Below are 12537 nucleotides of genomic sequence, written 5' to 3'. Positions count from 1 at the left end.
CAGGATTAACAGTTTAATTGGTACCTGAAGGAATAGAGGAGCAACACAGGAGCCATGGACACACACACTCACACAAACACAGATATTAAAATGTGGCGTCGTGTCATTTCCAAACATTTTTAATTTTTTAAATTTCTAACTGTTGACAGTGATAAAAGTTTCATCTGTAAACTCTGTAGAAGAACTGGACGCAGCGCTGCTCATTAAAGTTTGAAGTCGCAGGATACTGCAAGTACTGCGCTGCTCACTGAGGTTACTGCGATCCCACATACAGGACGGACAGGACAGTACGAGCGCAGTGAAAATAATAGTTCCCCTCACGACTGTCTTCTCATAGAGAATACAATACACATTAAGTTTTCATGTATATCTGTTCATATATTTCTTCTCACAAAGAAAAAAAAAATTAAAAATGAACCAGTAGGTGGCAGTAATGTGACTGCGAGTACTCTAAGCTGCTATTTCACTTCTACATACAGCCATTTTTCCACAAAACTATTTTTAGGTCAGATCGGGTTTTCCTTAACAAAGGAAAAAAAATGATAACGATTCTTACTGGTATTATATGCTAATATCGGACATCGCTAAATAAAAACCTACTCCACAGTAACTTTTACTTCATTTTTTAACCCCTTCTTCTCCCCATGCTCAGTGCGTACATTCTTTATTGATCACTTTCCTGGTTCTGGTTCCTCAGTCTGCCGCTGTACAAATCTCACTTGACAGAAACACGGCTGCTCTCAGATCGGTGATCCCACTTTAACAGCCCCCGCACGTTAATGGNNNATACGACTTCCTCCAAAAGATGGATGATAGAGGTGTGTATAAATAGATTGGTGAGAGGAGATGACAGACAGAGATGACAGATGGAGGCGGGATGTGGAGAAATGAAGCTGCAACAAGAAAGTAAAAGGGTGGAGGAGAGGGGGAGGGGTGGAGAGGGGAGGCAGAGATCTTCTGCATCTTTAATCAACATCATCATCAGGCCTTTAGCCAAAACAATGAAAGGCTGGAGCAGAGCGAGACGCAGAGTGGAACAAACTGCTACTGGACCAACTGTGAGTGACGTTAGCGCGACAGAAAGTTCGGTGAGCGGCGGTAGAAGACGAGACTGCATTAGTTGGACGGAAAGCTTTTTCTTTTTTTTTTTATTTACTTCAGGATGTCGGCTTAGATAAGATCATGGTTTGTACATATTTAATATAAAAACGCTGCAGCACTAAAGGCTAACAGAGTCTCCCCAGTGTAAAACATGTTACTGTGAGCACGAACACCACAGCTAACCTTTAGCTAATTAGTTACAACAGTCCCGATAGAGACACCAGAGCTAACGTTAGCTACAACAGTCCTGGTGCGGACAAATGGTGTAGCTAGCTCATAACGAACCAGATGACAGGTTTCAAAAAGACAAATTCAAGTTGAATATAATGACTGTATATAATAATAATACTGTGAGTAGCAGTAGTAGTACTACAGTAGTAGTACTACTAGTAGTAGTACTACTAGTAGTAGTGATTATAGTAATCAGTGAATATAATAGACGGATGAAAAATACACATTTAATCATAGACGAAGAATGAAGAAATTTTTTGTCGACCATCGACCAAAATGACACTGATTTAAATGATTTGAATTGAATAGAAAGCGTTTTTTACCCAGTAATTAGACAAAAAGACCGATCTGATCCGTCTGCTCACCGACAGCCGACATAAAAACCTGCAGCTCCTTCGTTAACTTTGTTCGCCCGTGTCCAGTCAGTGAATACAAGGCCAAGACTTCGATGTTGTGGATTTGTGGCGTTGTGCAGATGCGTTTCCTGCCCGTGCCTTATTGATATCAGATATGAGGAGATGTAAAACGTTTGTCTGAACTTTTCTTTCCCGCAGCTTCTGAATTCGCATTCGGAGATCAGCGGCGGCGTCTTTTTCTTAATCCTGAAAACTCACACGGTGTGTGTGTGTGTGTGTGTGTGTTGACCTGCAGATGGAGTGTATCTCGTGCGTGTCCTCGTCTTTGCGCGCGCTGTCTGTCAGACTGTCGCCCAACGCCATCAGGCACTGAGCGAAACCCTTGTAGATGAAGTGACACCTGCGGGCTGACGCTGCAGCCACAGGACATGGACTCAGCACTGGGGAGAAGAAGAAGAAGAAGAAGAAGAAGAAAACACAAACATTAAAATAAAATAAAGGTGTAATTCGTGGATTTAAACATTATTTTTCTCCAAATATCCGTTCAAACTGTGGCGATATTCCAGTGATATATCGTCGAAGGCTATCTATCATCCACTCAGACCCACCGACCCTCCGCAGCTCCGGCCCCCGCCCATCAGTCCGTGTTCAGATTCAAAGGTTGGATCGATTCCTTATTTCTTCAAGAACCTTCAAGGCTCATTGACCAGGAGATGGAGATTTAACGGTGAGGTGAGGGTGTAGTGGTGGGAAACAGGCCCGGCCTGTGTTCAGACCCACAACTCTACTACGACAATGGACTACAGCAGGGGTGTCAAACTTACGGCTCACGGGTCCGAAACTGGCCCTTTAGGGGGTTTAATTCAGCCCATTTGAAGAATTTTAAAAAATGTACGAAACCGGCCCATTAGGAGGTTCAATTCGGCCCATTTGAAGAATTTTAAAAAATGTAAAAAAAAAAAAAATTTGCAAAAACAAGTTTGTCAGGTTATACTTGCACCAAACTAATCAACTTTTTAATTTACAGGGCTAATTAAAGAGCTAAATTAGAGAGTCCTCCATGTTTTTAGAATAGAGTTGAAAATAAATTACTCACATTCAAACAGGGCACACACGCACAGAAAGTTACCATCAGTTACCACCAGGGGTAGGAGCGGTTATGTTTTTGATGTAATGTAAAAACACTGCACATCATCTAAAAAAAAAAAACAGATCATTTCTGATTACTTTGTTGACTTTTGACAAGGAAATGCATGCTGGGATTTCTGCTGTGCATCACAAACCAAGACGAAAGTATAATCACAGAAAAGCAAAAAGAAAAAAAAAAAAAAAGAAAAACTAATATAAGGTGTTGGTTTTCTCTGACATTCACACACTGTGATAAATTTGTAGAAGAACGGCAAAAAAAAAAAAAAAAAAAGCTATTTCATCTTTTTTACACAATTGGCTAAAGTCGACACCAACGTAGCAAACAACGCGGCGTTACTTTAAAGGAGGAGCCTGGTCGTCAGCCAGCGCTCCCGCTGAGTGGAATCATTCTGGAGCTTGTGGTGACCAATATTTCACGGAGCTGAGATGATCCTCTTCAAGTGCGTGACAGGTGCAGATGCGTCATGTCATGATTAGAGTAAAAGACGTCGTGAATAAAGCTCCCGGCGAGCGAAGCACTGCCCCAGAAGTGGTTTGTCACCACAAGTCAAAGTCAGCGAGAAGCCGCGGTTGGGGGGCTGACAGGTGAACAGGAGATGATAATTAGGTCAGACACTGCATCACCATCACCATCACCTGACCCCCCCCACCCCCACCGTCCATCTCCACCCACCCAGAAACCTGCTGTTTAATATTTGATAACCCGGCCCCGCCGTCCAAACCACCTCGTCTCCTGCCTGAGAAAATCTATTGATTTCAGTCAGAGTTTGAAGATTATTGGCTTCGCTCATCTCCATCAAGATTTAATGAAGACCTGAGGAGGAAATAGATGACAGGAAGAGGAGGAGGAGGAGGAGGAGGAGGAAGAGAAAATGGATTTGAGGAGAGGTTGACTTGGGAAGGAGGCGATAATTTGTCCAAGATTATTTGACTAAGTGAAATCAGGAGAAAGCAATACGTTGTAAAAAGGATTTTTATCTGCGGTGAGAATCGAATGGATGCATTTGAATTTTTGTTCAATTTTTGTTTTGCCTGAAATAATTTGATTTGTTCAATTTTTGTTTTGCCTGAAATAAAACAAAAAAATTCTGCCTCCCTCAGGGTCACAACGTTGGATAAATTCACATCATTACTGGAATAAATACCATATTTTTTTGATCATTAACAAGTTCCTCACTCGGATACTTTTCTTGAGCAACGGTACTTTAACTTTTCAGCCTGGGACGTATCTATCAATCGATTGATTGATTGATCTATCGATCGATCTATCTATCTAAAGTGTCATTTCCAAGGAGCCGCAGGTACATAGTCTGTAATCAAACCCCCAACCCTCAGGTTGGGAGACAACAAACATGCGGAGACAGGTTTTTTGTCCCAACAGCTCAGTTGTTTTACCGGTGTTTATATAAAAGTTGAACCGTTCTGTATTACACTGATTAAAAGGAGTATCAGCACAATGGAGTGGGGTTTTTTTTTTTTTTTTTCGTGATGCCCGGATTTGAATTTCTGCACGTCTGAAACCAGGACCTCCTTTGGAAAAAGGTGCCGTCTGATTATCTCCAGCAGAAACCATTCAAAGTGAAATGAGTTCTGGGGCTGCAGTTGGGAAATCAAGTCGCAGTCACATCTGTTCCACTGGCAGCCCGGTGTTGCTCCGGGTTCGACTTGTAAACTCATTATCTCGCTGCAGCTCGTGCACCTCACTCTGTCGTACACTGGGATCTGACCGGTGGCTGTGATTCGAGGGTGCGATATGTTGGACACTGGTTTGTTTCCTGATTCGTCCAGGGAGGTGTGAAGGCGGAACTACTGAAAGGTGTGAGTAAAAAAAAAAAAAAGAAAGAAAAAAGGCACAATTAAAAGCCCTGAGGTGAGGAGGAGGTCTGTGACTGGAGTGGTGGTGGTGGTTATATGATCGAATCCCCTCCAACCCAACTTCAAGTACATGTTACATGATGGGATGTACTTTGGTCTAACATCAAAGGAGTAGCAGCGTAATAAAATAAAATAATATTAACTCATGGACAGAACGATGCCTTACACGTCTGCCTTACACACACAAAGTCTTGGGTTCGAGTTCTAGAGGAACCTCATCTACCGTGTGGCAGCCCCAATTTCTCCATTGTGGGATGAATAAGGACTGGGAATTTCTCCATTGTGGGATCAATAAGGAACTTCAAATATTTACAGTATAGATTCAGTACTTTTTTAAAATTATTGTTCAAATAAAGAGTCAATACAAATTGAGTTGTTATTTGCACACATTGTGGGGAAACTTTTTTGTTTCACTGGAGAGTCTTGATCTTAAAATACCATCTCATCTCCTGGCATGTGTTTGTGGAGACTTCAACCTTAGGTCGGATTCCCCGGCTCGGGGCAGACCCACCTCAGGGCGGGGCAGTTATGGTAGTTAGTCTAGTTAGTCAATAAAGAAATAGTTAGAGATAAAAACAGGTGTGAAAAAGTTCCGATAAATGTGACGTAATTACAGTTTATTAGATAAAAACAGGTGTGAAAACGTTCTGATAAATGTGACGTAATTACAGTTTATTTCAGGTTCTTGGAGTTGAGAAATCAAACAACAATTCCTCTATTTTCAGGTCTTTTCCGATTAATTTTTTTGGCTACACTTTCACAACTCTCTGGACCGACTACAAACTTTAAAGACCTGAAAAAAGAAAAATGTTGATTGAAACCAGGAAAATGTAATAAGTTACAGTATATCCAGTGAGACGCATCAAGACTCTTCCAAGACGTTCCCCGCGGATCAATGAAGTCTGTCAAGGTTAGTGCAAAAGTTGCTTTTCTGTCAGGACCATTGGCCAAAGTGATGGTCGATCAATATTTAAGTATAAAAAAAAAGGGTGAGAAAGATTTTTAAAACAGACTTGAAACTACACATTTGGTCCAATTGACAAATAACTCCGGCGGCGGGAGACGGATGAGTGCCGAGTTCAGCGGGTGGATCAATGAAGGGACAACTGATCAACTGCTTCTGCACCTGACTTGATTAATATTTGATATGCGAAACAAGCCTCAGCCCAGGGAGACAGAGACGGAGAGCGAGGAGTGATGGGGGAGAGTCGGGCCGACTCATTGACACGACCACTAACGAGGAACCTCCGGGCTCGGTCGTCTTGATTGCGATCAGAGAGAGCGATAAAGAGGATGAAAAGAGATGAAGTCGAGTAGAAAAACATTTTTCTCGCGGGGCAGATAAATAGCCCCGATAAACTCTATTTGTTTTGGGGAGAGGATTATTGATGTCGGAAAACACCGCACCGCGCGAGGCTGGAGGTAATCATAAGTGACAAATGTTGAATGTGACAGAGTCAGGGGCGGAGATTATTGCACATTATTCTTTATTGTCAACAAATCAGATCAAAGTCTGCGGCTCAATATTTTTACCTTCTCGTCTCCGTCAGCGGAGCTCCCCGACACCAAAACAGATTTGTTCACGCAGAGAAAGGCACGAGGGATGAAAGGTTTGATAAACATCCATCCTTCATCCATCCATCCTTCATCCATCCATCCATCCATCCATCCACCCGATGGTCACCATGTCTCAATCAGGTGTCCATCCATCCATCCATTTTCATCCTCTTATCCGTTACCAGGTCGCGGGGGCAGCAGTCTCCACCCAAATCACACTGCACCGTACCCACGGCCAAAAATTCATAAATATTTGTTTTTATTCACTTTACACCTAAAGACTTTTCAGTGCATTGATGCCAAATAAAAGTTTTATCAAAACTTAATTCCACTTTTTTGACAATTTGTTCCAATATTTTCTATTTAGGGGTTTAGGGTTCACCTCCTGGGCAAGTTCGGATCCCGGTTAGGGCGGTTGGTACCTTCCAGTGGACTCACCACCTACAGGAAGGTTTAGGTACGGTGCAGGGTGATTTGGGTGGAGACTGCTGCCCCCGCGACCCCAGATAAGTGGCTGAAATGGATGGATGGATGGACATCTGATTGAGACATGGTGACCATTGGATGGATGGATGGATGGATGGTCATGACTTTCTCATAGGACAGTGAAGGCATCACTGGTTTGCCCTTTCCTGATAACAATAGTGTGGCTAACTAGTCGCACACATGTACGGAGGTTTTTCCGTGGTCTCGCACTCTTGCTCGCTCACACTCGTGAGTGTCATCGTAGACATGTACACGACGGGGCCACGGGCCATTAGCGTTGTTTTCCACCGACCCGCAGACAACACGGCCAGAGTGCATACTGATGTATTCATGAGTGAGCTCGCTCAGAGGCTGGCAGCGTCGCTGCTGACTGGACTCAAAATGCTGCTGATGCCTGCTGCTCTGCTCACCTGACACACATACACACACACACACACACATACGAACACACACACACAGGGAGAGGAAGCGTCCCATGGGACGACATTCAAATTGATTAGACCTGCAGCTATTTTTCCTCAGGTGTCAATCCATTCCTGAATGATGCACATAGCTGCTGATGACCCTCCACCTCCACACACACACACACACACACACACACACACACACAGCAACTGTGATGCTATGGTAACTTTCTCCATGGAGACTTTGTCCTCTGACGTGCCTCGGCTTCCTCCACCTAAAAATATAAGTAGGACTAATGATGGTACTCAGGGTGACAGGACTCATCGCGTGAGAAACATAATCCCACTGAGACTGTTTACATCATTCAGTATGTGTGTGTGTGTGTGTGTGTGTTAGTGCGGTGTGTGTGGGGCAGAAACAGTACGAGTTACTTGTTTGTTTTTCTTTTGGGCACAAATGTTTTTTGTTTTTTTGGTCCAGTTAATCCGTATGCTGACGACATCCTGATTCTAACGAGGGAGATCGTCACTGACGAGGCTGTGGTTACAGTCAAGATAAAGTCATGATTTTTGGTGGTTTGCGGTTTTTTTGGTCAACGACAGGAGTGCGGTTTGTGCGACCGCACTTTAGCGCCTTTCGTTGAGTCAGTGGATCACGCGGCAGCAGGTCAGCAGAGTCTAAATATGAAGAAACCAGTCAAAAGACAGAGTTGAAAAGTGAGCGCTCTGATGGAGATGAAAGGGGATTTTTATGGACTCTGAACGCAGCACGACTGCTTTTTTTCTTTTTTTTTTCTTATAACCTTCAGACGGCAGAGTCACAATTGGACGGAAAATACAAAAAAAAAAAGCACAAATCGTTTGGGTCTTAAGACAGAAAATACAAAAAAAGCACAAATCGTTTGGGTCTTATATCCAGAATTTAAAACTCTAGGACTTGTCGTACCTTCTGACTGTAGCTCAAATGCTAACCCTGCCTAGGACTTGTCGTACCATCTGACTGTAGCTCAAATGCTAACCCTGTCGACCACAATGCTAATGCCGTTGACAACCATTTAACCCATTCATGAAAGTCCAGAGTTCAACACCTGACACACAGGAGCAGTAAAGCTTAACTTCACTGGACACACACACATAGTGGTGTAGCTGTACTTGTGGGGACAAAAAAAAATTCTTTCTGCTCTTGTGGGGACATTTTCAGGTCCCCACTTAGTTTGAGATTATTCCGAGGTAAAGATTGACTTTGGAGTTAGAATTAGGATCAGATTACAGTCAGATTATGAGGATTAGGCATAGGCATATATTAGAGGATTAGGCATATATTTGTAATATGGTTAGGGTATGCATTATATTTATTGTAATTTGAAGTGTATGTGACGACAAAACCTGGAGTGTGTATGGTGCTGTATATACACTAATTAAAGTTTGTATGTGTGTGTGTGTGTGTGTGCGTGCGAGTGTGTGAAAACCTGAGGTGAACAACAACACCTTATAATTAGATAGATGCAGGTTAGGCGACTCCTGAGCGAGAGTGGAAAACCTGCACTACAATAGTGTTCCATTAACACCTCTGCGTGTGTGCATGTGTGTGTGTGTGTGTGTCCATTGGGGGATGGGGAGGGTGGGGGGGGCAGCCCAGGATAGAGAGTGAACGGAAAGCAAGAAAGAAAAAGTCTGATAAAGGAGAAGAAAGAAACGTTGAGGTACAAAAACCCAGCAGGTCCTTCATTAGTGCCTGGCTCCAGGGTCCAGACTGTGAGGAGAGTGTAACCTGTGAAGAGGCAGGAAGGTGTTCAGAGAGCCTCGCTGGAACAGTTCACTGCTTGTTAACATGAAAAGACAGCACCAGAGCAAGGAGGAGGTTCTTCATCAACTTCATTTTCCAGTCACTTGGTTCTAAAAATTTCTCCTCCTCCTCCTCCTCTTCGTCAGATGCCAGATGTTAAAATTCACGATCCTAATTCTCTCCAATCAACACGTCAGTGTTATTCTCCCAAACTCCTCCAAACTGGCGCGGTCGACGTCATTCCGAACTCTCGACCGTCAGCTCTGGTGATGTGCAGAGCTTGATCTCCAGAACGAACGGTCGGCAGCTTCTGACGTGACGAGAACATCCCATCTGTCCAACCGTCAGACGCCCAAGTCTCTCACATGAACACATTAAACAAACATCAATCCATCAGCGAGTTCTCGGCCTTTGAGGCCCCGACGTCTGTTTAATCCTAATGTTACGTCATCTCCTGGCACCAGTTTAATGGTGTCCGTCCAGAGAATTCGCCAGAATGTTTTTATGAAAGGAGACGATGTCGTCCAGTGATTTTGCTCAGATGTTTCCACAGCAGGTAAATCAGCAGGGGCTTAAATTACAGGAAAGACATTCTGGGAAAAAATTGTATTTATTTTTTATTATTATTTTATTTATTATTTTATTTATTATTTTTTATAAGGGTTAGTCAAAAAATTTCAAGACAAGTTTTTTTTCTTCTCGTTCATTTCTCACAGTTCTAAGAAACATCGCCAGACACAGAGTGACGCAATCTCTGTTTACACATCATATATATATCTTTGTTGAAAAATAAAAATGGTAAAAAAAAATGTTGAAAAGGGCAAAAGTTTACTGCATCATTGCCCATGAATAGTTAAACGTTGGTGAAATATACCTGAAAGTTTGACTGAAATATCGCAAAACCGAAAAAACTTTTCATAAAAAAAAAAAACTGAAGAAATGTGAAGTTTACAGAACTAAGAACAAGGAGGAGCAGCTGAAACTCTGAACATGTGCCGATCAGGAAACTACGCTGCATGATTACAAGTGTCGTAACGACAACAACATCGTAACATTAAGCGAAACTATAAAATTTGTATGAAAAAAGCAGTTTTTCGAAACTAGAAAATTCGTATGAAAAAAACAGTTTTTCTTACGTATATTTTGGACCAGCATTTGACTAATTTTATCAATATGTTCACCCTTACGTATATTTACTTTATTTTGGACCAACGTTTGACTAATTTTATCAATATGTTCACCTGTGATCATGTCAACAGACCTATTGCTTTAAGGTTGAGGATTTCATCAAGGACGTCACAGCACATCTTGTATATGTGGGTCTCATTTACAGCCCCCTCAATCACAGTTAGTGCGTCCGTCAACGTTAGTACTTAGCGCACGGAGGACGAATTTGGTCATAAATTCCACGTGTAACTTTACGCAGTGACAGTATTCCTGAATTAAGAGGTCAACGAGCTGCTGAAAAAAAAAAATGAAAAAAAATCTAATTTAGACTGACTTAATATGTGAGCACATAAATAATTAAGGTTTGCGTCAGAACATGTCATTATCAAAATGTCCCATTAAACCCATTAACATCCTCGTCACTGCCGCTATAAAACGAAGGACACACAAAAAAAATTTGACGTGATGTTAAAGTGTGTAAAAAATATGATCTTCGCGACCAAAAAGCTGTAGATGTAAATTATTCAACGTTATTATCGGTCTATTATCACGTGTTAATATGTGATGTGAACTCCTTTGCTGTTAAACGATGTCTTCAAAATGTTAACTTCAGTTCTGGAACTTTCTCAGACCAAACTCCAGTGAGAAAATGATAAAAACATTTTTTGGTTGAACACATTCAACTTGACTGTGTCAATCCAAAAATAATAATTATATATATGTATATATATTTACGCATGCTAGTTGTCATGCTAGCAGTAGCGGAGCCCTTCATATTTTCCCGTTCCACGAAGATACCTCAAAACTTCCATGACAATAATAAACACACAAGATGGCCTCACCGTCGTAAAAAAACACCGCACGACCATTTTGTTTTTTTTCTCTATTTTTCTAAGAGAAATTTCATACGTACATCGTGAAGCTAATGTCTCACGGACTCTTCCGAACTAAACTCCGTTGAGATAAAAAGGAATTTTAGCTTAAAGAGCCGCTCGTCGACTACAGTCTCCGTGGTCACGGTTTCATAGGGAATTTAAAAAACGCCAAATCGACTAAAGAGCAGATTTGAATTTTCACACAGTCGCGGAACACGAGACCACAGAGTCCTCTGTGCTTTGATAACATTTTCTCTTTGGTATTCGGCGTGAGGAGAAAGCTGTTGACCCGGTGACGAGTTTCATCTCTCAGATCCGTCAGCCCTGGACGCGACTCTGGTCCGCAGACTGAACCGGCTCTGATCTCGGTGTTTGCCGCATCAAATCCTTGGCAGCGGCTGAGGTTAAAGGCAGAGCTGAGATAAAATGAGTCGAGTGTCAGAGTTTACGAAGGGCTTTTAAGTCTGATAAGGCCTGTGATCAGTGATAAAATTGGCTTTAATAACGGGGAGGTCTGGGCGTGTGTGTGTGTGTGTGTGTGTGTGTGTCCTTTAGGTTTGATGTAAATTGGTCAAATTAGTGCTTGTAGCCATACTTATGCAACTCTTTTCATTCCAGCTGCAAGTCGGGAATTAAACCGAACCAAACTTGGTCTTCATCGTCGACGTCTCCTCTCTGACTTTCATTTTTCTCTACTCTCTTATAAATCACTTAAACACTACGGTGGCGGCCTCACAGGGGGGTCGTTTTTCTTCATTGACCGGTCGTAGCATGTGGCACTTATCCACAACTAATTCAACTGATTCCGCGTCACATCTTCTAACTACGTCTGATAGTTTTATTACTTTTTTTTGACTCACTTTAGTCACTTTAATCACTCGTTTGAATTCCAGGCGACCCCGCGTGGGGTCGTGACCCCGAGGTTGAAAAACGAGGTTGGTTTAAGAAGCAGGCAGACTCTTCAGAGATGTGAATATTTGTACCAAAACTCTGTTAAACAGAAGCAGGGTTCGGGTTCGGGAAGTCGTTCAGCGTTTGCTCAACGACTCAGCCCGGGCCAGAATTCGTACCAACAACCCTACAATTAAAGATCTGATTCTTTGACTGCGGGGTTTTGTGCTGCCCCTTCAGGATAAAACATAGAGAACGTGAAGGGAGAAAGACAATGATCGTCCTCCGGAGTCTTCGTTGAAGAAGAACTAACCAATCAGGACACACTTGGTTCAGGACGTTCTGCTGACACAGAGATTCTGAACATGAATAATAATTAAAAAAAAACCACGTATCATGAATAAATGACATTATATTTCAGCTTCACATCCTGGTGTTCAGATGTTAAGCTCCTACACTGGTAGGACGAGGAGACGAGGAGACGAGGAGACGAGGAGACGAGGAGACGAGGACTTAATCCCATCTGATCCGACTCTTGGAAATGATTCTGAATCAGCACACGATCATGTGTTTGTCCTGATGGTGGCGACGGTGGACGTGGCTCATTGGCATGTGTGAAGGATTTAGGAGTCCCGTGAGGAGGAGGAGGAGGAGGAGGA

The 12537-nt window shown here is 42.5% G+C and overlaps 1 protein-coding gene across 3 annotated transcripts in view; it reads right to left on the bottom strand.

The window, feature by feature from the left end:
• The window catches only part of nrn1la (neuritin 1-like a), a 43601-nt gene that overhangs the window by 9070 nt on the left and 21994 nt on the right, over positions 1 to 12537 (bottom strand). For all 3 annotated transcript variants that reach the window (XM_017032767.2, XM_025056438.1, XM_025056439.1), the window contains exon 3: positions 1978 to 2128. In XM_017032767.2, coding sequence (XP_016888256.1) covers positions 1978 to 2128 — 151 coding nt within the window. The remainder of the gene's footprint in view (positions 1 to 1977; positions 2129 to 12537) is intronic.

Source organism: Cynoglossus semilaevis, chromosome 6 (assembly GCF_000523025.1).
Source record: "Cynoglossus semilaevis isolate Cse_v1.0 chromosome 6, Cse_v1.0, whole genome shotgun sequence".
Lineage (NCBI taxonomy): Eukaryota > Metazoa > Chordata > Actinopteri > Pleuronectiformes > Cynoglossidae > Cynoglossus > Cynoglossus semilaevis.
Note: the sequence above shows the minus strand (reverse complement) of the source record. Positions and strands in the feature narration are given on the sequence as shown.